Below are 27,899 nucleotides of genomic sequence, written 5' to 3'. Positions count from 1 at the left end.
AAGCTAGAACATCTTCAGAAGGCATGCATTTCACTTCCAGTTTAGGCAACCAGTAAGTTAATAAATCATGTCCAAATTATATTTAAACGCTTACGAAAATCAAGCTTTAACATTTATTTCTAGCTTTCCACATCTGTGGAGACAAAGAATAGGATTGGACATAATTGTAAGCAGTGCAAAAGTGTGGAGAAGTCACGTGTGCTAGAAACTTTAAGAAATAAAGCAATGAAATAAAGCAATAAAACTACAGTGTCAGATTCAAGAAGGGTGAAGATGGTAATGCCCATTACTACAGAAGTCAGTGGCACAGATAGCACTGGTCAAACAGAAAAATAATCCAATAGCATTGACTTTTATTCATTCATGTTAAGTCACCTGAAATGATATCTGTTTGCATTTAAATGTTCATTAATGTAAATGGCTGAACAAATCCACTTCAATGGAGACTCAATATCCCACAGTCACTTCAACACAGCCTCATGACAACTCCCACACCAAAACAGTACTTTATTGTGTAAATTTTGACCCATTATTACTCCCAAGTTATGGTTTCTTCAGCTGTCAAGTGTACAATGTGAAGGTAAGTTTTAGTTAGATGGAGCTGCACCTGGAAAATAAATTTCTGAAAACTCCATATACAAGCTCAAAACTGCTGGGGTCCCAAGTCCATCTATGAACTCCAGGGCTGCCAGTATCATGGAGCAGCATATTAAAGCTACACTATCTGAATAGCTTATTAGTTCTGCATAAGTCAGGTCAAGCAATGTGTCAACCTGTAACAGACTGTGCACTCTAACTGAACATGGCAAAATATTCATTCTTTTGAACTTTACATCATTTGATGTCAAACAATGAAGCAAATCCCAACAGTATATACAAAAAACAGCATTACATTTACAAAAGATTGTTTCCCATACTGATTAATCCAGGCAGCTAACTCATTGGTTTATGCAACTTTATTGAAGAAAAATAAATCAATTACTAGCAGAGCTATTAGTTGATCACTCATCCATTGACAACTTGCATCATTTATTCAGTGCTATATTAAACAGTGTATTGGAAGATAGATTAACTAATAGCTCCAAGCCTCCTAACAATTTAAATGAAAATTACAAAATGCTTGAGACCCTATTTTGGAATACAAAGGGTGTTTGACTTCCAATTTCCATTCTCTGTAGAACAAGAACAGGTCATTCCTTTATTGACATGCATAAAATACATCACATTTTTCTGTTCTGCTGATGCTATAAATTCAATACCAATTCTCCAGCCACATCAGTTATGAGCATAAAGTATATCATGTAACCTCAAATCTCTAACAGTAGAAGGCTTAAACAAAAATGGATGCTGCTAGAATAATGCTGCTTCCTTTGATGTGACAACTGTGCATCCATCTCCCTGCCTTTCAGATGATTTCTTCAGCATGTTAGAGCAGTGAGGAATGGTATTAGTCTCATAACCAAGTTAGAGTGAAGACATTGGCCACATAATACACATGCTCCATTTTTTTTAAAAAATTCTGAATCTTGGGCAACTGTTCTCTTGTAACTACTTTACAGTTTCTAAAAGCAGTTATTGTCCAAAGCTGGAAGAACTTAAGTCTTCTCAGATGAGCATGTGAATGAATGGAGGGAGGTAAACAAAAAATAAAATTAAAAAAGATGAGGTCTGATAGGGGAGCAGCCGGATAAGAAAATCAAAAAAGGAACAGTAATTTAAAGTTTATTCCAGCTATAATGCAGGTTATTCTGACTTTAAGGTAGCATCACATGGCATACTTCTGAGTCCATTCCCGAGATATTCTGTTGTACCTGTAAACAAAAATGCTGTTATTTTAAAATATAAAGAAAAAAACCCATTCTAAAAGGAAGGAAAACATCTGTTTTACCTTCAGACATATTGTGAAGTCACCTCTAATGGCTATAATCAGAATAAAAGCCAACAAAGGAGAAATAGCCTTGGTACTCAAAGCAATGTGGAAAATAGAACTTTATGCTTTCAATATTGAGACTGGGAGGTTAACAAAAATCAAAGACCTTTTGCCTCGACTACTGAGCTCATGTTGCATTAGAAATTCTACTAACAGTTATGCAGTGTGACAAACCTCCAACACCAGAAACATTTTTTACTTCATTATAGATACAATTCAACAGGGATTTGCATGAAAGATCAAATGTTTCACTGAAAAATTTTATCTGAATCCTGTATTTTGAGAATTTATTTGGCTCCAAGTATTACCAGAAGAGAAATAAAATAAAAGTACGATATTGGGAAGGATGATAAAAAGGATGATAAAAAAGGTGGGCTTCTGAACCACAAGTGTGGTGCCATGCTACTAAACCTTACCAAGACCCACCGAATGGAAATCTCTAGCACAATCAAGGCATCTTCGTTATTAAGATCAATAGGCAGGTTCACACATGAGCAAAGTTATGATTGTGAAAGATCATTAACACTGATACTACAGTTTTCCCCTAAATAAAACACTCATGCCACAGACTACTTACCAAAGACAATGTCAACCTTAAGAAATAAATAAAGGGCACAGGATATCTTCTACATTCATAATTTAAACTCCCTAAAATATCAACTAGCTTCATATTAAGAAACTAAGTGGCTCATAACTATTTTCACATGAAAAATTCTACTACTTTATGATTATGCCACTTTAAAAAAGCCTCTCAAAAAGTCAGCACTTTTAAAACAAAAGGCTTTATTTTGCAAACAGGGTGCCACAGAATATAGCTGACACTAAGGCATGCTTGTCAGTAATAAACATTTAGTTTAGATGCTTAGCTTTAAAAATGCTTTTCCCTTTCTTTACTATCTCCTGGCAAAATTTGAACTAAATTATCACATTCCATAAAGTATTGGTACTACTAATACTCAAAATTTAAACACTGCGGTAGTTTGAAAAAGACACTAAAATTTCTACTTCCTTCTAGTACTATATAATGGTTTTGCCATGCAAAAATATTTTCAAGCAAAAATGACTACTGTATATACTTTCACATTAAACAGGGATCAAGCAGTTAAATGTAAAATTTCCAGAAGACTGCCACATTTGTTACCTTTTGTTAGTTAATACAGTGCCTTAAAGCATGCAGCACTCAAGTGCTGGCAGTACCATGAATAAATGCACCAGAGTGCAAATCCTCTTACCCTACAACATAGCGTATTTCTCTGTCCACTCTCTTGCTAACCTATTGTACCTAATTGAACAAGTATACTTAGCATTAATTATAACATACGTTAAGTCACGATGGTGAAGTTGCACAATAATTAAATATTTGAGAAATTTAGACCTTAACATTTACAACAGTACTAATACTTTTTGAAAAGAAGCACACCTGAGGCAAAGAAATATTTCTGTCCCAATCATGAAAATATTTGACTTAAAAAACAAAGCAAAACAAACAAAAAACCCAACAAGTTTTATACGGCCCATTTACAAATAAAACTATAAAAGTTTTTTTTTTGCATTGCCACAAGTTACATCACAATATAGATGTAACGTAAGTAATATCACTTTATCTGCTTAAATTACTAAAATCAGTGTTTCCTTCAGAGATTACACTTACTTATCTCTGTCTGTTTTATAGATCCGTGCGATCTCTGGCACTAGGGGGTCATCTGGGTTTGGATCACATAGCAGTGAACAAATGGATAAAAGAACTGCAAGAAAACAAATGTCTTGTTACTCAGCATCAGAAGTATCTGCAGTATTAAACTGGGCATTTCAAACCTCAACTCACAAAAGTTAATCTTAACAGTCAAGTTAAAAGGCTAAAAATAGAGGTTTACTAGCATCAAATTCATCACCAACTAAAATTGAAGCCACCATCCATCTCAGGAGTTTGTAAAGTAGTCAACAAAATGTCCTATTACTTTATTTACCAATTTTTGAAGGGCCTACACAGTTAAATATTTCAGTAGCTTTTTTTGCATTTCAAAGTGGAAAAAAAAAACTTTACTAAGAACAAGAAGAAACTGTTGTGCCATATTATTCTTGGCTATAAGGAACAAAAAAAATGTATTCATTTTCCCAGGACTGTTTTAGGTTTCTGACAAAAGTACCCAAGTGCTAACAAAATGTTTTGTCTCCTTCAATTTATCATGGTGGAGATATTATTCCAAGGAGTCCTGGTGAAACAAAAACAATTATCAAGACTAAGCCAGCCTTCAGCTCTAACTTTCCCTGTTCAATCTATCAACTTAAGAGAATGCCAAACACCAGAAACACCAGAACATCCTGCTCTTAGCCAATCAATATGCTATAGGTGCTGCTTTAAGATTTTTAACATACAGGTCTTGGTGTGATAGCCTAGTGGCTAAAGTCCTCACTTCAGGATCCCATATGGGCGCTGGTTCTAATCATGGTGGTCCCACTTCCCATCCAGCTCCCTGCTTGTGGCCTGGAGACCCAGAAGAGGTTCCAGGTTCCTGGCTTAGGATCGGCGCAGCACCAGCCTTTGCGGCCACTTGGGGAATAAATCAATGGAAGAAAGATCTTCCTGTCTCTCCTTTATTCTATTTTTTTTTTGGGGGGGGGGGGGTCAAATACACAGAAACAAACAACAAATTATTAAAACTTTATTAATTTAGAAGGGGAGATCAAATGTCAACCTAGCTGGGGTTAAGTCAGCCCGAAGACAGGAGCCTGGACTCAAAGCCAAGTTTACAGAAAGATGGAATCCTGGGCCCAGCACGATAGTGTACCAGCTAAAGTCTTTGCCTTGAAGACACCGAGATCTCATATGGGCGCCAGTCCTAATCCTGGCAGCCCCACTTCCCATCCAGCTTCCCATCCTGTGGCCTGGGAAGGCAGTCAAGGATGGCCCAAAGCCTTGGGACCCTGCACCCACGTGGGAGACCTGGAGAAATTTCCTGGCTCCTGGCTTCAGACTGGCTCAGCTCCGGCCGTTGCGGTCACCTGGGGAGTGAATCATCGGGCAGAAGATCTTCCTCTGTCTCTCCTCCTCTCTGTTTCTGCCTTTCCAATAAAAATAAATAAATATATATGTGTATGTATATATACATATATGTATGTATATATACATAAATATATCCAAAATAAGGATATTCTACATGCTGGAAAGCAGCAGGTAATGTTCCCATTCTTCCAAATGGGTGGTAAGAATCTAAGGATTACCCAGGCACTCAGGTATTCCCAGTTGGCATCTTAACCAAACTGCCAAACTCACTTTTTAGAATTTTTTTATTGATCCCGCCACAAAAAATCCGCATTCATAAATATTAACACAAGTAGAGTCAAAGATAAAACTTTTAAAGTGCTTAAAAAAAAGCCAGAAGTTCAAAACAATTTGCTGAAAATATTTTACCTTTAGAAATAGTTAAAGCAGGAGACCACTGTGATCTTAGAATATCGAGACAAATGCTGCCATTACTGTTAATATTTGGATGATAAATTCTTGTTGTAAATGCAACCTAAAATAAATTTTAAATTCCTTTAATTATGTTATCCAAACATAAATAAGCATCCTAAACTTAAGGCAACCATGAAATGTTAAGGCCACACAAAAAAATTCAAATCACAAAAACCTAGCTTATATAAAATGGAAGTATGAGAAGTTACAGTGAACCTGTCTATACATTTTGACCATGCCTGGTGGCTCCCTCAATTAAGAAGAATTTAACTTTAAGACAATAGTCCAACAGTACCACAAATATCAAAAAAGCTATCTGCAGCTATTAAAACATTATTCAAAAAGTTTTGAGTATAACTAAAATGTACAGACCAGCTTGGTTAAAGTTACACAGGTAAATATTTGACACTGCATTTCCCCTGCACACAGAACAAACCTGAGTATCAGCCAGTGTTTCACCTAAAGCAGAGTAGGAAGTTTCTGGCTCAGGGGCCAGACAGGCCTATGAAGTCATCTGATCTGGTCCTGCCTGGTCCTGAAAACGCAGCTGCAAGAGTGCTTGAAATTCAATCCACAGGCAGGCTAATTTTTAAGCTGACAATTTTTTATTGTCCTCACATGTTATAGTTACGTGGCCCTTGGCAAAAAAAGTTCTCAAGCCCAATAAGGCAAACTTCACATTTTACCTGTTATATAACTAAAGACAATTACAGTAGAATGTTCATGTCATAGTTATTCTTGGAAAGTTCAATTTAATGTAAATGGCTCTGATTATTTGTACAAAGCAATCATGTAAGCACACTTAAGTAATTCCTTTAAGTTGTGACAAATTTATGCAGTTATGTACACAAACACCAAAAAACACCAAATGACTATCACCTACCAAAAATGCATAATGTGTCCAACTAAATACTGAAGTTGAATATCTGATGCTTACCAGTTTAAGATAATAACATACAATTGAAATCTATATAACATTAAAGAAAGTTATCATTTACAAATTCAAAGTTATTAGACACTATCAGTGAAATAAATCCTATCTGGCTTCAATCATCTTTAATCATTTTATATACACATTTAACAAATTATGCAGAACCCATAATCTGTAGGAATGGTCTAAATAAAACAGGTACATATATTTAAGGTTTTGAGAAAAAAATAATCACCTTAGGTGGTTTGAAGGGGTAGTCTGTAGGAAAATGAATTGTCAAGAAGAATACACCACCTTGATATGGGCTGTCATTCTGTGAAAAAGAAACACAGTTAACTCACATTACTGTATTTAACTCACATTACAGTATTTAAGTTACATGTGTAAAATGTTCAACAACGGTGTATGCTTGTGGCCTGTAGCAGGTGAAAGTCGCCATCTGCAACTCCAGCACCTCATCAAACGCCAGTTCAAGCTCCCGCTGCTCTTCCTGAAAGTCAGCTCCCTGGTAATCTGCCTGCACAAGCAGTACAAGATGGCCTACATGCTTAGAATCCTGCCATTAGAGACTAAATGGAGCTCCAGGATCCATTCTCACTGTGACTCGGTCTAATCTAGGCTTGGCCATTTAGCAATCTGGGCAATGAAATACTGAGGAAGAGCTATCACTCTCCCTTTGTAATAACAGTAATTCTTACCAGTAGACAAATCTATACAGATGCCTTGGCACTTGGAAAACAATGTGAAATGTGTTCCCCTTAAAAGAAGCAAAATTTCAAACTTCCATGTGTGGAATAGTACTACTCATTTTTGCTAGTTTGTTTTAATTTAAATATGAAGAACTTTATTAAAGAAATAAACATTATATAGCATTATTAAAACTAACAAGAGAGAATTTGCTAGTTTTTCATTTAAACTTGCAACGTCAAACATGAAGATTTTAGACATTTCAGAAGATGTTTAAAGCTTTCATTCATTCTAAATTCTAGTGACTGTTTTTGAATAAAGAATATCCATTTGAGGAATTTTAACCAAAATGGAATTTCTTGTGACTTGTTCAAAAGAACTCAAAGGGCAAGTACTTCAATGCTCAACCTGAACACTAAATTCCATAGTAAAAAGAAAATAAGTTCAGAAGTATGACAACACACCTTATAAAAATATTGAGGCTCTAAAACACCAAATTTATTTATAAACTGGGTGTAAATAAACTACACCAAGAGAAAGGTACAGGGGAAGGGCTACTTTGGTCTTTAAATTGAGCCAAATTTTAGAAAGCCGTAAGTGAACCAGATCTCTTCTGTAGAAACTTCTACCCTTTCTCCTTGGTGTTATTCTCTGGTGCCTATAAAATGTTACTCCTCAATCTATTTTCTGCTTCTAGTTTCAATTCCTTATATATTTGCAATCTCTATAGTGTAGTTTCCCCACTCCTCAGTACATATTCAAGTGTGTCCTAAGTATTTCAAGTCTTTGAACATCAAGCCCCTGATCTCAACCCCAGATTTTTTATCTATACACTAGAAAAGTTGTAACCCATAGGACCCATACTTAATTATTCCTCATTTTCTCAAAGATAAGGTAGTTATTAAATCTTAAAAAGGTATTTAAAATTTTCAATTGTTTTCTTTTTGTCAGCAGACAGTATTTTAGTTCAAGATGTTACTACCTTTTAGCTTCTTAAGCATTCCTGCCTTTAATTTTCCTTGCCTTCCAATTTTGGGTGTCTCTCTCTTTAAGATTTGAAAGCCAGATTTACAGAGAGAAGGAAATATAGACACAAAGATCTTTCATCTGCTGGTTCACTTTCTAAATGACGGCAATGGCCGGAGCACAGCCAACATGAAACTAGGAACCAGGAGCTTTTCCCAGTTCTCTCATAGGGGCTCACAGGCTCAAGAAACTGAGTCATCCTATACTGCTTTTTCAGGCCATAAGCAAGAAGCTGGATCAGCAGTGCAGCAGGTGGCATTTGAATCAGCAAACACATGGGATGCCACACTTGCAGGTGGAGTATTAGCCTACTATGCCACCATCCCAACCCCATCAGTGATCTTTTCTCAGATACAAGTTTAGACCTCAACCTGAAATTTACCACATTTGAAATCCTAAAAATATACAAAGAAATTCCAGGATATGAATTCTCACAAATCTAGTTTTACATTATACCTCGAGAACACTCCACGTAAGAGCAACATCTGTTTCTGCCAATTCTACTTCCAGTTAAATTAAGCATGCAAATACCAGAAACAGGTGTTAAAAAAACAAAATTGCTACTGCTGTAGTTCTGACTTCACTTTTAAAACTTCTTCACTGATGCATTCTATAGTCAGCATGTAGCTGACAAAATTTATGCTGAGGGTTTTTTTCATAACTTTTGAGATTTTACTACAAACAGTGAGAATGAACTCTTTAAGCCATAAACAAACACCACTACCAAAGCAAGAAGTTTCCTTTTTAATTTTTTTAAAATTTTGTTCAGAGAATATTTAAATAGCTCTAAAAGTTCAACCATTCGTTTTGCAATTGAGTCCGAGTTAATGCATAAAAAATGTTTTAAAAATAGAATCAAATGAAATGCTAAAATTTATCAAGATAAGCAACCCAATATTCTCTGGAAAACTACTAGCATACATGTTTCATTAATTCTTCAATGTACCAGAGCTATGTATATTCCTTACCTTGCAAGAGTGTAAGACACCACAATGATTTTATTTAGAAAACTGGTTTACTCTGTACAATGCCCAATTACTAATCTTTTGATTACTAATCTTTCCATACTTTAAGTTTTGACAATTTCTATAATGAAGCAATCCCAAAATATTCTGAATGAAAGGTGTTATTTGTTATGGACACTATAATGCACTATATAGAATTCTTTATTTTGAAAAGTTGGCAAATTACGATGCGAAAGTTCTAGACACTGCAAAACTAACTGCTTTCAAGATCTAGGTAAGCTAGATGGAGACAACCTTGTAGGAACTATAACAGACACACAACACGTGCTCATCTGAAATGAGGTAAGGATGTGTGTTTCTCCAACGTTTAAAATAACCATGTTTCTGGGCCCTGCGGCGTGGCCTAGTGGCCTAGTGGCTAAAGTCCTCGCCTTGAATGCCCCGCGATCCCATATGGGCGCCAGTTCTAATCCCAGCAGCTCCACTGCCCATCCAGCTCCCTGCTTGTGGCCTGGGAAAGCAGTCCAGGACGGCCCAATGCATTGGGACACTGCACCTGTGTGGGAGACCCGGAAGAGGTTCCAGGTTCCCGGCTTCGGATCGGCACGCACCGGCCCATTGCGGCTCCCTTAGGGAGTGAATCATCGGATGGAAGATCTTCCTCTCTGTCTCTCCTCCTCTCTGTATATCTGGCTGTAAGAAAATGAATAAATCTTTAAAAAAAATAAATAAAATAACCATGTTTCATTTCATAGCGCCTGTTTTAATTCCTAGCTTCAGCTCTAGCTTCCTACATAGCAGTATCTGTCCTCTGGCTGCAACATTTTGTAATTATTTGAACTCAATAATTCCTGATACATTTCCCCATATTTCTCCTACTTAACACTTTGATCACACATAACTTTTCTTCCATCCCTCTGTAATAATTGTTTTCCTGATCTGATTCCCTCGGTAATTTAAATTTTCCTAGAGACTGACAGAGATCATATCTATATGTACCTTTTCTAGCTGACACAGCAGGTTCTCACATGAGGTAGAAACATGATTAAAATTTTCCAGTGAGATACATGTAATTACTTAGAATACAAATCCTAAGGTACCCTCCAATTTGAAAATACATTTAAAAATTTACGTGTGCAAGACAGTCTTACACGACAATGTTTTTAAGTGTGTTCTAGATCTCTGAAATTTTTAGATGGTCTCCATAATGTCTCAACATCCAATCATCCAGCATATAGTTTATCTACTCAGAAATCAACTTTGCTACATTCAATTATTACTGTCTGCCTAAAAATACTCATATTTTGTAAAACTAAAGTTTTGTTAAGAATAGATTATCAAAACACTATTTTACTAGACTGTTCAAGGCTATAGAATCTAAGATCTTTTGAGTAACATAACTCACGATGGAATTAGAGCCAGGACATTGTGTTTATAAATATCAGGAATCTCCAGGATAGTACTCTACATTGCTATAAAAGAAAAACTTCATTGAGACAGACATCTGGTTAAGTCCAGGGAGATACACTATACAACTTTATCACAAGAACAAGACACATACGGTAAATGTTAAGCACATCATTAATTCATTATATTATTCCTTTAAAAGCAGTAAAGGTATACCCGAAGCAAAATTATTACATGATCAAATAAACCTACAGACTAAAAGTTAAACACAAACAGATCGATCCTATTTTCAACCAAAAGCAAAATTTAAAAATTCTTAATACTTACAGGTCCCATAATTGTGGCTTGCCAGTGAAACACTAGGAAAAAAAAGATAAAATCTTGTTACTATGTAAAAACGCACTCACTTTTAAACGTTAGTGCTAAATATCAACCTGAAAGTTACTTACTATCATCTCCAACTGGACCTGCAGAACATTGTGCTGGAGGGTCGCGGGCCAAATCACTAAGTTCCTATACCAAGGGGAAAAAAAACGGTCAATCATGTAACAAATTAGAAAACCCAATAATTCCATTTCATTTAAAGACATGTAATCACATAAATATATTCCATTAGGAGAGAGAAAACATTCAGTAACCCAACTCCAGTTCCTAGAACTTCACAGGCACATCTGCTTAATGGACACATACTGAGACACTTATTATCCTTGGCTAGGATTCACTAAAGTAGACATTTATCAACAAAGTTCTTACTACTTGAACAAAAGCTAATAATGTAACAAATCAAACTAGTTAGTAGTAAGATGCTCTCACGGCTTACAGCAAGCCAACACTCACGTTAATTGCCAAAAATTCAGATCATTTCAAGAGACCCTGATGACTTAAATCCTTTGTTCTTCAATTATCAAAAAAAAAAAAAAAAAAAAAAAAAAAAAAAAAAAACTAGCAAAAAATACCTCCAAAAGACCAAAAACCCACTAGCACGATTACACTTGAAAATTTTCATAAAGCTATCCTTTCTGTATTTAACCTCATTATTCCTCAATGTCTTTTACTTAACATCATTTTAAATTAAACTATTATTGCAATTCTAACTAAAAATCATTTGTAGACAGAAATTTGCTCTTCAGAAAACAGGAATTTCCACTATTTCTGAAAAGGAATTTCCAACATCTGTAAGTACTTGTAACTCTTTCATGAGCTACGAGTAACAAATACGGACAAACTTCTAATATAAAAAGTCATTTCCCTGGTTATATTTGTGGAAACTTATTTTACTTATTTAGAAGGCACAGGTACAGAAAGGATTTTCCATCGGTGAGTTCACTTCCCAAATGGTAGCAATGACCAGACGTGTTGGGAAGTTCTTCCAGTTTCCCACAAGGGTGCAGAGGTTCAAGCAGTTAGGCCATCTTATACAGCTTTCCTAGGTACGTTAGCAGGGAGCTAGATGGCAATTAGAGCTGCCAGCTCTTGAAGTGGCACTCCACAGATGCTAATGAAGCAGGTATGGGCTGAACCTACTATGTCACAGTGTTGGCCTCTCATTATTATAATTTTTAAAAACCCAAGACAGTAAAGAGCTCCTTCTTATCAATGACAACACAGTGCAATCATCCAAATAGAAAACAGCAAACCAAGGTTAAAGCAACATTGCCTGAAACATCCTCAAACTTAGCAGCTTCTCTTAGATTGTTTATGGCATAAGGCAATAATAGCCCAGCGTCGTGGCCTAGTGGCTAAAAGTCCTCTAGCTGAACACGCCAGGATCCCATATGGGTGTCAGTTCTAATCCCAACAGCTCCACTTCCCGTCCAACTCTCTGCTTGTGGCCTGCGAGGGCAGTCGAGGACAGCCCAGGACCTTGGGAGACTCAGAGGAGCGCCTGGCTCAGATTAGTATGGTTCCAAAGGCCGTTGCAGTCACTTGGGGAGTGAGTAAGTAGATGGAAGATCTTCCTGTCTCTCCTCTTCTATGTATCGGACTTTGCAATAAACAAATCTTTTTTTTTTTTAAAGATATTATTATTGGAAAGCCGGATATACAGAGAGGAGGAGAGACAGAGGGGAAGATCTTCCATCCGATGTTTCACTCCCCAAGTGAGCCGCAACGGGCCAGTGCACGCCAATCCAATGCTGGGAACCTCTTGGAACCTCTTCCAGGTCTCCCACACGCGGGTGCAGTGTCCCAATGCATTGGGCCGTCCTCAACTGCTTTCCCAGGCCACAAGCAGGGAGCTGGATGGGAAGTGGAGCTGCCGGGATTAGAATCGGCGCCCATATGGGATCCCGGGGCATTCAAGGCGAGGACTTTAGCCGCTAGGCCACGCCGCCGAGCCCTGATTTTTGTAAGATTTGTTTATTGCGGGCCCGGCGGCATGGCCTAGCGGCTAAAGTCCTCGCCTTGAACGCGCCGGGATCCCATATGGGCGCACTGGGACCTGGGATCCTAAGCCAGGAGCTTCCTCCAGGCCTCCCACGCGGGTGCAGGGTCCCAAGTCTCTGGGCCATCCTTCACTGCTTTCCCAGGCCACAAGCAGGGAGCTGGATGGGACTTGGAGCTGCCGGGATACAAACTGGTGCTCATATGGGATCCTGCACATGCAGGGCGAGGACTATAGTCACTGGGCTACTGCACCAGGACTTCTTTCACTTTAAGATTGCATTCAAGAGCCTGGCTCTTCACTCACAAAACTGTACATTAATTACTCTCAAATCATTTCTAAACGAAGCAGTATCTAAATTTTCCATGACCAACACACTTGTGATAAATATCTAAAATGGGGCCAATAATGTCACATGCCAAAATCTACTTCAAATCTCAACATAGAAGGAAAAAAAAATCATAGTAATGTAATTTGAAAATTTTAAAAATGACCATTTTTAAGAGAAAAAAATTTCATTCTTTCAAGTAACATCCAATGACAACTAAACAGATCAGCATTTAGTTTTGAGATACCAAATAATGCTCATGACGTCATTATGCTTAGAACATAAGTACTAAGATACGATATCTTCAGTAGGAAGAAAAAGGTGAGGAATAGAGTAAGTCATCACAGATCTTCTCTGCAGATTACCACAAACATCTGAGTAGTCGGTAGTCCTGAGTGACTGGCAGGGACCACCAACCAGTTATATGGACATGGCTACCCACGGAATTATGCTGCTGCAGCTTCAGTTATTACCTTAAAGGGTTGGAATGTAATCTAAGCTCAGACTTGATTTTACAGTCTACTGTCTACCTCTGCCAAAGAATTTCGCAGTCAAAGCTGGAAGTGACACTTATTCTATGACCAGGAGCTATAAGGGATATGACCAAGAGCTGTTGGCAGGAAGTGCCTCAAAATTACAAGGTAAAGTGAGAAACTACCGAAACCAAACTAGGAGGCCCGGCACAGTAGCCTAGTGGCCAAGTCCTTGCCTTGCATGTGCCAGGATCCCATATGGGTGCCGGTTCATATCCCAGGTGCTTCAGTTCCCTTCCAGCTTCCTGCTTGTGGCCCGGATAAGCAGCCAAGGACAACTCAAAACGTTGGAACCCTGCACCCATCTTGAGACCCACAAGAAGCTCCTGGCCCCTGGCTCTGGATCAGCTCAGCTTCAGTCGTTGCGGTTACTTGGGAAGTGAACCAGCACATGGAACATTTTGGTCGCTCCATCTCTCTGTAAAAAATCTATGACTTTGCGATAAAAATAAGTCTTACAAAAAACAAACAAAAAAAAACCCACCCACAAAACAAAAACCATACTTCCAATGAAAGAACCTCAACTGAATTTGAACTATGGTAATGCAACAAGGTGGAGGAATCCACCATGGGGCGAGGGTGTGGGGAGGGGTGGGGGGAATCCCAGTACCTATGAAACTGTGTCACATAATGCAATGTAATTAATTAAAAAAAAAAAAAAAGCACACTAGGCAGCAAAGGTAACATATGTGCAAAACTTGAGTCTCTGCAGTTGTAACTTGTTGTTTCCCACAGCTATTTCTTTGCCTAAGTTATTGAACAAATCCCTTACTAAATCTGAAAGAATTACAGGGGGGGAAAAAAGAGACACAGCAGAGACGTACACATTCTAAAAAACTTGCTACTTCGTGTCTCCTTTACCAATTATGTGGATTACCCCATAAATCACAATTCTTCGATCTTCCTGGAAAACATGCATCTTCTTGGAAAACACGTGAGAAATATAAATTATAAATTAAGTAAAAGCTTCAACCTTAAGATTGGGGAAGGGTGCCATGTTGGTATAGAAAGCAAAACCTCAGCTTATGGTGCCAGCATCCTATGTGGGCTCCAGTTCAAGTCCCAGTGGCTCCACTTACTGATCCTGCTCCCTGCTACAGCCTGGGATAGCAGCAAAGGGCCCAACTCCTTGGGCCCCCCGCTCTCAAATGCAGACCCAGAAGCAGCTCCAGGTCTTGGCTTTGTACCTGCCAGGCTCTGGTTCTTGTTGCCACTTGGACAGTGAACCAGTGATGGAAGACCTCTGTCTCTACCCTCTCTGCAACTCTGCCTTTCAAATAAATAAACCTTTAAGGAAAAAATTAGGAAAATAAGAATAATCAAGTAGATAGTTAGCTTTTGGACTATAGGAACTACAGGTAAATTAATTTCTAAAACACTGCAATGTTACTAGTCAGAACTTAATTACTATTATGTTCCCTTTGAAGGGGGCAGGCTAGGGAATGTAGTTATGACAAGAATATTAGGTGTGAAAACACTAAGATAAATGATAAAGCGACAGAAACTACAGCCTCATGTAAAAACAATGGGAAGCCACTTAAGGTTAAAAAATCAATTTGGATTTTTAAAAAGTATAGGCAGAGCATCAGAAATAATTTTTCAACTTGTAATTTTTTTTTTTTAAAGATTTATTCGTTTTTTATTACAGCCAGATATACAGGGAGGAGGAGAGACAGAGAGGAAGATCTTCCGTCCGATGATTCACTCCCCAAGTGAGCCGCAACGGGCCGGTGCGCGCCGATCCGAAGCCGGGAACCAGGAACCTCTTCCAGGTCTCCCACGCGGGTGCAGGGTCCCAATGCATTGGGCCGTCCTGGACTGCTTTCCCAGGCCACAAGCAGGGAGCTGGATGGGCAGTGGAGCTGTCGGGATTAGAACCGGCGCCCATATGGGATCCCAGGGCTTTCAAGGCGAGGACTTTAGCCGCTAGGCCATGCCGCCGGGCCCTCAACTTGTAATTTTTAAGTACAACATAATTACAGCACCCATGTATCACCCTATCAAATGGTTTTTTCAAATACTTCTTTCAAATTTTAAGTTATGTTTTTGCTTTGTAACAAGAAATGTTAAGAATCTGCCAATACCAAAATACATGCATTATCACGTAAAATTTTAACTTGTTGCATACCTCCTGACCTGGTATAGTGAAAATCCCTGCTATGAAGGGTAGATTATGCATGTATGTAACTACAGCAGGAAACAATATTAATTTTGTAGTTAAGGATGCAAACTACACCTCTGATTGTTTTACTCTCACAACTGACTTACAGAAATACAGCTCATCTCCACTTTAGAAACTTCTTAACAGGGAAAAGCAGTGCAGGATACCACAAGATTCCAGATAGGCACAACAAAGTGGTACCATCTACTCCACAACTTGAGAAGTAGAACTAAGGTTAAGTTTCAAGAAGGCTCCTTTTTCCATACAATGCCCTTGGACTCAAATTTTATTCCAGCTAAAAAACCTGATATGGTATGGGCGTTATCAGAGGGAAAAAACAACTGCACCAAAGCAACTCCCTGAAAGCTGTAGCTCAGAAAGTTTGTGGCCGGAACCAGCGTCATGGTTCAACTGGCTAATCCTACATCTGTACTTGCTGGCATCCCATATGGGTGGCCTGTAAGTGCCAGCATCCTATGCGGGGGTGCTGGTTCGTGCGTGTCCCTGCTGCTCCATGTCCCATCCAGCTCCCTGTTTATGGTCTGGGACTTGGTTGCACCAACATGTGAGACCAAGATTACTTTGAAAGAACACTAGATGGATGGATCAAGCACATAACAATTATAGTGCTAAAAACGAGGACCCCCCCTAAAAAATCTTGCCATTGGGAAGGTATTATGGCACTAATTACCATTCATTCACCTGCATCCAATACTGAAGCCAAATGGGATTGAACCACACTTTCAGATTCCTATCCAGCATTCTGCTAATGTGTATCTTAGCAGGCAATACAGCTGAAACATTTGGGTCACTGTCTCTCACACTAGAGACCTGATGGAGTTCCCGGCTCCTGGCTTCAGTGAGTCTGGCTCCCACTACGGGCATCTGGCAGAGTCAAACACAAGCATACAAACATACTCTCTGCCTTTTAAACAAACCTGAAAAACTAAAAATATGCAAAGAGTGAACTTCAAACTCAAAAATCATCTTCCTGAAATGAAATGCCGCATTTGATAGAACCTATCACTGAGAATATAGTCCTGGCACTAGTGTGGTTGTTGAGCCAGCTGACCTTCTGCCTGTAGTGCTGGTATCCTTTATGCACATAGTTTCACGTCCTAGTTGCTCCACTTATGATCTCTACCTGTCAAGGCCATAAGCAGGAAGCTGGATCAGAAGTGAACCAACCAGGCAGGACTCAAACTGGTGCCCATACAGCCCATGTAGCTCAAGCTCCTGGGAGACCTAGAAGAAGCTCCTGGCCTCAGATTGCCTCAGCTCTGGCCCTAGTGGTTTTCTGGAGAGCGAACCAGTGGATTAAAGATGTCTCTGTAAATGTGCCTCTCAGAAAAAAATACGTACTTCTTTACGAGACACACACACACACACACACAAGAATGCAGCAATTTCTTCATGGCAAGATTGCTGTATATTTTCCTTTAGAAAGCACAACATCTATAGGAAAGGAAGTTATGACAATCACTTTATCACTTATCTAGGTAAATGTTCTGAAAGTTCTCATGAGAACCAGTTTGCCTAAGATTTCAAGCAGATCTCTAACAAGCAGAATATAAATATTCTCATCTGGAAATACAGCATCAAACACAAGTTTTTTTAAATTCTGAAAACAGGGCCCGGTGGCATGGCCTAGTGGCTAAAGTCCTCGCCTTGAACGCACCGGTTCTAATCCTGGCAGCCCCACTTCCCATCCAGCTCCCTGCTTGTGGCCTGGGAAAGCAGTCCAGGACGGCCCAATGCTTTGGGACCCTGCACCCGCGTGGGAGACCTGGAAGAGGTTCCAGGAGGTTCCAGGTTTCCGGCTTCGGATCGGCACAGCACCGCCCGCTGCAGCTCACTTGGGGAGTGAATCATCAGACGGAAGATCTTCCTCTCTGTATATCTTTAAAAAAAAATTCTGAAAACATTTCTTCTATGGCATTTGTAAGAGGAGGCTTATAGTTTGACCAAGATCTTTGCTTTGATCTTTTAAAGACAGAATACTTCTGATAATTGAAATTGGGAAATAATTAGGTCCATGTCTGTCAGCCTTTTACTTCTGCCTCAACATAGGAATAATTTTTTTTGCTCTTCTCCCTACATGTTTTTCATTCCATGATCTGTGGTGCCAGCAGAATGAGAGGCTGTATGAATAGGAGAAACCAGAAACAGTAAAATAGGTACCAGAAACAGTAAAGGCCCGAGAGACTGCTAGGAAAAGTATAGGAAATAGTTGTTACCTCAGAGAAGTTAAAAGTGAAAAAAAGCTTAGGAATAATGAACCTATAGCCATTTCAGATGCACCTCTAAGATTAATAATGCGTCTAGCAAAACCATCTAAGTGTTCCTTAAATTTAAAAGTAGCAACCACAGCTTGAGTTAACAGATCCATAGAATCAAAAGTCACCATTTATGGAAACAAATTTAATAGTCAACATATAACTCTCTAAGTAATATTCTAGGTTGCCCAAATTTCAGTATTCTCTAAAGCTTGCCAACTCAAGTTGACGATGTCAAGCTCATGGATTCTCTCATACACAATCTACTGTAAGTTTTCCACAATTTACTACCCAAATCTCCACCATTCACCTTACAGTTCACAACACAAAAGATTCAATGAGTATAGAATGCAATTCAAACTGATACACTTCCTATCAGCATTTTTGGAGAACTCAAAAGCTTCTATTGTTCCTGGAAAATTTGCTGTGCTTGAGTCCATTTTTCTTCAAAACAAAATTTTCTGGCCTAAAATATTTTGATTGTCAACCAGCACTGAGTACTTGCTTCACACCTTAGGGCCTCCATGAGATGAGGGCAGATAATGCAACAGAGGGTAAGTGCCCTCAGAAGAAACAAGTTACAGATCACACTCAAGTAACCTTGCAAGACCCAAAAGTTCACAACAGTAAGAGGTCAAAATGCAATACAATTATACCTTCGGGGCATAACACATTGTGATTTGTTCCAACTATCAAATTTATTGTAACTTACTAATGTAAACTTATTCATACATCTTACATAAATACAACGTACAGGAAACTTCTCACAAAAGTTACAATTTTTCCAAAGAAGCTTGGCGAAGCCATATGAACAGAGCCAGCACTGCAGGTTAAGCAGCCACCTAAGATGTCGGCATACTATCCCATAGGAGCTCCAGCCTCAGTTGCGCCAACTCCTTGCTAACGTATTTAGGAACACAGCAAGAATTGGCCCAAGAACATAGGGCACTGCCATCCACAAGGGAGACACACACCTGGATGGAGTTCCAAGCTTCTGGCTTCAGGTACCATGGCTATTTGAAAAGTGACCTAGCACATGCAAGGTCTGTCCCATTCTAACTTTGTGTTTCAAGTAAATATACAAATCATTAAAAAAAAAAGTTGTACAAACCAATTCCTAGCATTCTAGGCTTAAGATCAAAAGGTGTTTGGCACAGTAGCTAAAACGCTGCTTAAAATCCTTACATTCCTGGAGAGTAGCGACTGGCTTGAGTTTCAACTGCTCTGCTTTGGATCCAGCTTCCTGACAACGCACATGCTGAGGTACCAGGTAAGAGCCCAAGTACCTATGCAGTAGACCCACACCGAGTTCTAGGCTCCTGGCTTCAGCCTGACCCACCCTTGGATGCTGTTGGGAATAAGAAGTGAACCAGTAAACAGACGTCTCTCCCTGCTTTTCAAATAAAATTAAATTAATTAATTAAATTAAATTCACTTTAATACCGAATTTGAGAAATTTTTCAAGTTTCTATTATCATGATTAACAGGTAGGTGCTGCACATCACCTCACTGGCATAGCATTAACTTCCTGTTTAGCTGTAATTATAGGTGAGACAAGTATGCTTGTTTATTAGACATACTATGAATGGCCTGAATGAGTAATACTACAATTTTCTTTCTTTAGATCATCACTGAAGGTCAGTTAAGGTCATTCTTTTGTAAGCAGTATCTGAAATGAGCAAAGACTGAATGCCAAACTTAGTTTCTGAGCTTTGAAGAATGAAGGCAAATAAGATTTTTTACGAACATAAATAAAAATTAGTAGTAGTTCAAGGGTACAAAACATAATGATGCATGTTATTAAACTGTGGAATGGCTAATCTGAATAAGTATTTCAACCTGAAACAAATAACCAAGAAATAATCAATGACCACTGAGACTTCAAAGATTAAACACAAGAAATTCAGCTGTGAATATATAGGATTGAAAGTCTCCAAATGACCGAAAGCAAAATTATGCTGAATGTATAATTGAGAAATAAAATCAGATGTCTGAACAAAGTACAAGAATACTGAACTTTTCCCCTTCTCACATAACAGCACTAAAGGTACAGTTCTGAGAACAAATCTTACCCAATAAAGCACACTGGCTAATTAGATAATAAATGAATCTGTTCTTAATTACACCATGCAGTTCTAAGGATCATCACTGAGCTAGTAAGATCAAAAGGAAAACAGAAGATGTCCAGTTAGACAGTTGAGTTTTGCTGATTTTCCAAACTATAAGTTTATACTGATGAGACATTAAATGCTTTAAGACATGAGCCACCACACCAAAGACGGAAAACACAAGATTCTAGGCGAAACCCACCTTTATTAGGTAAATATGGCTTGTAATTACCAACAGCCTTCTTTACAGTAAATGCCATACTAGACTTACATTCTTGAAAGGTTAAGTTGCATAAGGTGACACTTATTCAAGTGTTTATTTGCCCATTTTGTTTGTTTTTACTCCCCTGAGACTAGATAACTGACTGACACAGTTCAGTACTGATTAAATGATTACCAACTGTATCTTCAGTTCTTAACCTAAGAACGACTTCACTTTCACAATTACCAAGAACATTTAAAAAAAGTCTCCAGAGAAAACATCTTGATGTCTAAGATCTCACGTAGCTATATTCTTAAACAACTCAACTTTCTCAAGACATGTAAATACACTGCATGTCAGAACTATTTAAGTGAATACGCAATACAACTTTAATATAAATAATTACAAGACATTTCCATTTAAAAAGGAAATGTACAGATAGGCTTGGCTTTAGACCAAGTTATCTGTCTCTACCTATTAACTTTGCCTTTCAAATGATTTTTTTTTGCCTTTCAATCTTAAAAAGAAAAAAAAAAAAGCCAATCCGTGACTTGAGAATTCAATCCTTGACATTTTTAATTTCAGTGTTAGAAACCTAGCTTCCTAAATATAGCCAAATGCATTAGAGAGCTCAGGAATTCACTGTGTAGTTTTTCCCAATGCTAACGAGAATATTAAAACGTGCATGAGTGAAATGATAAAAGCACATAGTGGGGCAAGTGCTGTGGCATATAGCAGGTAAAGCCCTCTATGGCCCAAGAATCTATATAGGAATTGATAGAGTTCCAGCTGTTCCTCTAAATCCCTGCTAATTTGAGAGGAAGGCAATGGAAGATAGTACCAGCCCCTGCACTATGTGGGAGACCCAGAAGAAGCCTCCTGGCTCCAGATCAGGCAGTATGACCACTGGGGAAGTGAATCAGTGGCTGAAGAATTCTCCCCGCTCTCTTTCTCCTAACTCTTCCAAATAAACAGATCTTTAAACATACAGCGTCAGTCATTCACTAAGGTCATTTCATATACCTACACACGAGATCAGCATCATACACTACATATTAAACTAGCTGACTACAAGCAAGCCTTCAAGAACCATAAAACACTAAATATACTATCTACTCTCTAAACTTGCTAGACACAAAAAGTGCTGTCATTCACTTTAAGAAACCCCTACAGCTTATTTAGCTCATAATAATTTCTTTTTTTTTTTTATTGCAAGGTCAGATATACATAGAGGAGAGACAGAGAGGAAGATCTTCTGATTTTCTGTCCCCAGGTGACTGCAACAGGCCGGTGCGCGCCGATCCAAAGCCAGGAGCCAGGAACTTCCTCCAGGTCTCCCAAGCGGGTGCAGGGTCCCAATACATTGGGCTGTTCTCAACTGCTTTCCCAGGCCACAAGCAGGGAGCTGGATGGGAAGTGGAGCTGCTGGGATTAGAACCAGCACCCATATGGGATCCCAGCACGTTCTAGGCGAAGACTTTAACCGCTACGCTATCACACTGGGCCCACACAAAAATTTCAAGTTCTTCATAGCACTTATTAAAATCTTTAGAGTAAAACTAATCCCTATTATTTAAATGTAAAGTGAGAGAGCTTATTTCAGTTAGTAAAAACTAAGAACACATTTGCTGCAAAACCAAGAGTTAAAAAGGTCCTTAAAGACTTTGACCTCATGGCGCTGGTGAAATGACTCAATTAGCTAATCGTCCATGTGTTAGTGCCCACATCCCATGTGAGCAGCCTACTGGGGTCCTGGTTGCTCCACTTCCCCTCCAGCTCCCTGCTTGAGGCCTGGGAAAGCAAAGGACGGCCCAAAGCCTTGGGACCCTGCACCCATGTGGGAGACCCAGAGAAAGCCCCAGCCTCCTGGCTTTGAATCGGCTCAGCTCCAGCTGTTGTTGCCATTTGGGGACTGAAACACCAGATAAGGTGTTTCTGTCTATCCTTCTCCTTGTAAATCTTTTGTAAATCGGCCTTTGCAATGGTGGTGGTGGAATCTGATCTCTTCAGAGTATCTCAGTCAAAACCGCAACTATACAAGTACCTGAACCCCTGTATCTGTTAACTCATCCATAAAAAACGGCTATGTCTTTAAGTTATTCCTCAGATACAGCTTGGAAAGAGTATTTTGTAACACAGGCTAGTTATGTTTGATGTATTGGTAGTAGCAGGCAACACTACATTCAAAAAAATGTTCTGGGCCCGGTGCAGCACTCTAGTGGTTAAAATCCTCGTTTTGCATGTGCTAGGATCCCATAAGTACTGGTTCCTGTCCTAGCTGCCCCACTTCCCTTCCAGCTCCCTACTTGTGACCTAGGAAAGCAGTCAAGGACAGGCCCTGCACCCATATGGGAGACCCAGAGGAAGCTCCTGGTTCCGGATCAGCTCAGCTCCAGCTGTTGCAGCCAAATGGGGAGTGAACCAGTGGATGAAAGATCTTTCTCTCTGTAAATCTGTTGAATTAAAGAAAAAAAATTGCTTTTTTAATGACAAAAATCTAAAGATTAAACTCAAATCTGGGCCCGGAGCGGTAGCGTAGTGGTTAAAGTCCTCGCCTTACACGCACCGGGATCCCAAAAGGGCGCCAGTTCTAATCCCAGCAGCTCGGCTTCCCATCCAGCTTCCTGCTTGTGGCCTGGGAAAGCAGTCAAGAATGGCTCAAAGCTTTGGGACCCTGCATCCGCGTGGGAGACCGGGAAGGGCTCCTGGCTTCGAACTGGCTCAGCTCCAGCCGTTGCAGTCACCTGGGGAGTGACCATCGGATGGATGATCTTCCTGTCTTTCCTCCTCTCTGTATATCTACCTTTCCAATTAAAAAAAAAAAATCTAAAAAAGAAGAGGATTAAACTCAAATCTAACAGCACAAACTTTGGGGCTAGATGGTCTTAGTTTTCTATGATGGCATCTCCAAAAGCTGATTGAAAAATATGTATTAGTAAAATTGAAATCCATGCATAGTTTTTCTTAATACCTATTTCTGTTAATATTTTGAAGATTCTGGGCTTGGCAAGATGGCTCCATGGCCAAAATCCTTGCCTTGAACACTCCAGGATACCACATAGATACTGGTTCATGTCCCAGGTGCTCCACTTTCCATCTGCTGCCTGCTTGTGGCCTGGGAAAGCAGTGGAGAACAGCGCAAAGCCTTGGGCCCCTGCACCACGGAGACCAGGAAGAAACTCTGGCTTCGGACCAGCTCAGATCTGGCCATTGTGGCCACTTGAGGAGTGGACCATTGAAAGGAAGATCCTTGAATTTACCTTACCCAGAAAAATAAAATCTTTAAATAAGAAATAACACATTTTGAAGATCCCTCAAACATAGACTTCAAGGTTTTTGCACCAAAATAAACTTTATCTTTATTTTCCACAAACTTCCCGAAGGATCCCTGTAATTTCAGAATGGAGATAAAATTGTACCCACTTTCTAGACTATAACATGAACAGATTTTACACAAGTGTTTTGAACGTTCCAGACTCGATGCAAACACTGGACACATGAGCTAATCTTTTAGGCCTGGCTCATGTAAGACTTCAGATAACGTAGAGTTCTAAGACGTCCAACAAACCTATTCACTACAATCATTTTGTTAGATGGGAATGTTTAAAAGCAGTTTAAGGCACCCATTCACCACTAACCACAATTCCAATGTTATGATTATTATTCTTTAACACATGCTTCTAAGATCACATTACAGGTTAGTCCAAATAAAGGCTACAACAAAAGTAAGGTAAGGATGTCTGAGCAATTGAGCTACTGTTCAGAGTATCCCAGTTAAGTATTAATAAGGGAAACACACATCATCTTGATATCTTTAAGTTGGGGGTTTCAGACAAATATTTTAAATAACAAGAAACACTAACCATCAATGGCTACTGTACATCTTACTGAAACAGCAGTAATACCTGTTAAAGAATGTCATGCAACGTGGTCCACACAGTAACCTACTTAAATCTTCAAAAAAATTATGACCTTAAAATATGTTTTGTGCACTACTGCCATCTCTGTCTAGAACAGCTGCCAGGTAGCTATCATCAGGCACACAACTACCTTTCCCTTTATAACAAATACCTGTTATATAAATGCACATGCATAAACTTATTCAGAAATGGAATTTCAATATGCATGTATGCGCCTATGTTCACACTCAACCATTACTTTATATTGCCTCACTAGAGCGTTTAAATCATTAAAATGATGTCAAGGCAGCTGGGTATCATCTATAAAAGAAAAAATTAACAAGACCTTCCTCTAAAGTGTCCTGGTCCACTTGCATTAAACACTATGGACCCGAATCCACCCAAAACCTTAGTGGCCTGAACTAATTTCTACAAAGGGCTTCGATTTTTACTGAACATTATATTTTTTGCAGAATACAGTCATGTGTCTCCTACATGTTTCTAAGTGGTCATATAAAGGTGGTATTTAGGACTTAAAGCGTCAAGTTTTTCTTCTATTTTTACCATCTCAAAAACAGATTTAAGATTGTATTTTGTATTAAACACACACACACAATGTGATGGCCTTAAAAGTGAATATTTAAACATCGATGAGACACACCAATTTTGCCCAATAAACTCCAAAGTCACACTAACTAAAAAAAATCCAAGCAGCATCAGTTCTATTTTAGTAAAAGCCAAGTCCTTTCCATCCCTTCCACACACCTCTTCAACTGTAACCTCTCTATACTTTCAAACCTACAAACTCCCTGTCCCCTCTTTTCTGGTAAGGCTGAACTGATTCCATGACATTTTTTTCAAGTTAGCTGTAAATACTCCACCCTCCTCGATTGTGCAAGAATCAAATACACCACACACACATAAGTTACAGAAAAGGGAAATACCGTCCGAGTTTGAATTTAGGTACATCTTAACCCAGAGGGTCTTTGGAGCAGCGCACAGCCCGATATAAAAGTTAACGTTTAGCAGAGCATTATTTCACATTATTTCCAAAGAGGATACCAGAAAGAGCCTGAACCAGTTAGAGCAGCCGCCATCTTAAAATGCGGGACAGAAGTTAGTGCAAGAAAATGAGACTTAACCACGGGAGCTGGAGGTTCCGCTCACTACTCCAGCTTCAAAAAAATCCTAGCTTTTTTCCACTTGGATCGATAATTTACTATGAAACCACACTCTAAGCACCCAAGCAAGCTTCCCTCTGAGAACTACTAAATGTGCTGAGGTCAAAATAGGCACATCTAGCCCTTTGGTACTGCCATCTCACCTGATTCCCCCCACCCCAACTCCAGCCAAATCAAAGTGGAGCTTCCAGAAGGTATTTACATTAGCTCCCTGCGAGCTTCCGACGAACAGCTTCGGGTGAAAAGCCGCAGCTACTAAACAGAGGAAGTGGCAACACTGTGTCAGCCGGGCTCCTCCCAAGCTCGCCGGGTCCGGCCGCAGCTGCCCGGGCTGCTCAAGTTCGACCGCTCGGGCACCACCCGGCAGCACAGCCAAACGGCTCGGTCCTTCGAGAACGGAGCTCGGAACCAGCCAGAATTTCAAGATCTTGTCGTTCCCACCTCCCCTGCCCCCGGGAGACCTACAGTCTTGCTCTCACAACTTAAACTACTTCAAGCACCGGGAACAGGAAGCGCCAGGGGCATCTCAGGGTCTCTCTCCACATTCGACCCCCTACCCCCCCGCCATGGCACTACCCACCACTCAAGAACCAGAAAAATAGCGGGGCGTTTTCAATCTCTCTCGCACCCCCAATTTGCAGATATCGTAACCAACTCGGGACACTACCTCGTTAGCCACAAGCGCTCTGGCTCCCTCCGCTTTAAACCAGCACGTCCGGGTTCTTCAACGCCCCCCACCCCCAGAGGAGAAGTGACCTCATGACACTATTTCCGAACTGGACTTCTCGCCGGCCCCGTCTTTCCTCCCACGACCCCATCGACTTACCTTATTAATCCGTTTCAGCGCCATAGTCCGTGCTTTCGTCTGGCTCCTCTCTCCCTCTCTCTCTCTCTTTCGGTGTGTGCTCAAAGGTCCGGCCGAAACTCTTGATTATCCGAGCGGCGAGGAAGGACTGTCTCTTGGTCTCACACCGGCTCTGCCAGACACAGGCGCCTTTTTGCAAAAACGGAGCAGATCAGCACTCGCACGGGCCCCGGGGAATCCAGGTCCCTTAAAACAGTCAGGACCCGGCATGGGTGGGGTGGCAGGGCCACCCCGACAGCCCGTCTGCCCAGCTCCGGCCCCGCAAAGCGGGGGCGAGGGTGACGGCAGGAGCGGGAGGGGCGCCTCCAAGTTTTAACTTCCCGGCCTCTCGAAAGGAAGAGAGCCGGGTGGGAGAGGAAGAGGAGAGGCCGTAGGAGAAAGGGCGGTGGGTGCGGGGCAGGGGCCGGGGCCCGGCAGAGGAAGCGCCAGGGCCTAGTCGGCGCTGCGCCGGCGTCACCAGGGCAAAGAAAGGCAAGGGGGAGGGGGGCGCCGGGGAGTCCGGCCGAGCCGCCCGGCCGCTCTGGGATCCCGAGGCGCGGCTGGGCAGCAGAGGAAAGCCAGGAGAGCGAGCAGAGGCCGGCCGTGTCGCCGTCCCCGAAGCTACAGCTCCTGCGGGTCGCCCGACGCCACCGCACACCCCGCCTTCCAGCGCGCTCCCGCCCGCCCAGCCACCACCACCACGCGCCCCTGCCGCCCGAGGCTCCGGCGCCAGGACGCGCCCCTTCCCCCCGAGCCCCCGCCCCGGCTCCTCCGAGCCTTCCCACCTCACCCCACCCAAGCCCACGGGCTGGCCACTCGAGCGGCCCCGCACGGCTCCCCCTCGCCCCGGCCGGCCCCTTCCCCCCGCCCTAAGCCGTCCACACCCACGCGTACAGAGGGGCCGGGGCCTCCCTCAAGCTGCGGCCTCGGCCTCGGCCTCCTCCCCGCGCGGCAGCTGGTGCCTCCCCGGCCCTACGGGGCTCACGCGCACGACACAGCCACAAGATGTCCGCTCTGACGGAACTACTGCCAGCTGCCACGCTCCGCCCCTCCCCCGCCCGTGCCTCTTCACCGCTGCGGATCAGTCCGCCAACGCCGCCGTCGCGAGCCCGGGACGAATCCAAGGGTGGACGGGGGACGGTTGACGCCCGCGTCCAGGGCCGAGCCGCTCTGGGCCACCCCCTTAGCCTTCTCCTCCTTTTCGGAACAGCACCTTCTCGCTAAACAGATCGGAGGTTGGCCTGGGAGGGCGGGGGACGGAGGCGGGTCAGAGGCCGAGGGGGGAGGGTAGACGGGTGGCGGAAACCCTGAGACTCAGAGAAGCATCGAGAACCGGAAGGAGACCATGGGAGGAAGGGAATGGAAGCGACGACAGCTGCGCGCTGGAGCCCCACGCCCCTCCCCACGGCGTCCCTCAGGATCCTCACTTGGTACGGAGGCGGCGGGTCTCGCGAGAACGTCGTGGACGGCTAACCGGGCGCTGGAGCTCAGCAATGACTTAAGGGCAGTTTTGTGCGCTCTTCCGGGCAGGGATCCGCCCCCCCTCGCCGGCCAAGTCTCGCGAGAGGCCGTCCAGAAGCA

At 41.3% G+C, this 27,899-nt stretch overlaps 1 protein-coding gene across 6 annotated transcripts; it reads right to left on the bottom strand.

Annotated features, from left to right (window-relative positions):
* Positions 1-331: 331 nt before the first annotated feature.
* On the bottom strand, positions 332-27,899 carry UBE2D3 (ubiquitin conjugating enzyme E2 D3). 6 transcript variants are annotated; one of them, XM_058666984.1, is made up of 9 exons: positions 27,746-27,899; positions 26,301-26,468; positions 10,853-10,916; positions 10,731-10,762; positions 6,554-6,631; positions 5,343-5,448; positions 3,582-3,675; positions 3,163-3,212; positions 332-1,811 (listed from the first exon to the last, which is right to left on the bottom strand). In XM_058666984.1, exons 2-8 carry the CDS (start codon positions 26,322-26,324, stop codon positions 3,164-3,166), a joined length of 447 nt encoding a protein of 148 aa, XP_058522967.1. In that variant the 5' UTR covers positions 26,325-26,468; positions 27,746-27,899; the 3' UTR covers positions 332-1,811; position 3,163. The 6 variants fall into 6 exon arrangements, with proteins under 6 accessions (XP_058522967.1, XP_058522969.1, XP_058522968.1 ...); XM_058666986.1 differs by lacking the exon at positions 27,746-27,899 and adding an exon at positions 27,532-27,674; XM_058666985.1 differs by lacking the exon at positions 27,746-27,899 and adding an exon at positions 27,207-27,525.

This window comes from Ochotona princeps, chromosome 7 (assembly GCF_030435755.1).
Source record: "Ochotona princeps isolate mOchPri1 chromosome 7, mOchPri1.hap1, whole genome shotgun sequence".
Taxonomy (NCBI): Eukaryota; Metazoa; Chordata; class Mammalia; order Lagomorpha; family Ochotonidae; genus Ochotona; species Ochotona princeps.
Note: the sequence above shows the minus strand (reverse complement) of the source record. Positions and strands in the feature narration are given on the sequence as shown.

Bases quoted from the DNA above. Each gene is read 5' to 3' on its own strand.
- UBE2D3 (XM_058666984.1), bottom strand. From the start codon at position 26,324: ATGGCGCTGAAACGGATTAATAAG. The intron at 10,917-26,300 runs GTAAGTCGATGG...CCCTTGGTATAG, and splicing joins CGCTGAAACGGATTAATAAG to GAACTTAGTGATTTGGCCCG. The intron at 5,449-6,553 runs GTGATTATTTTT...AATTTATTTTAG, and splicing joins ACCCCTTCAAACCACCTAAG to GTTGCATTTACAACAAGAAT.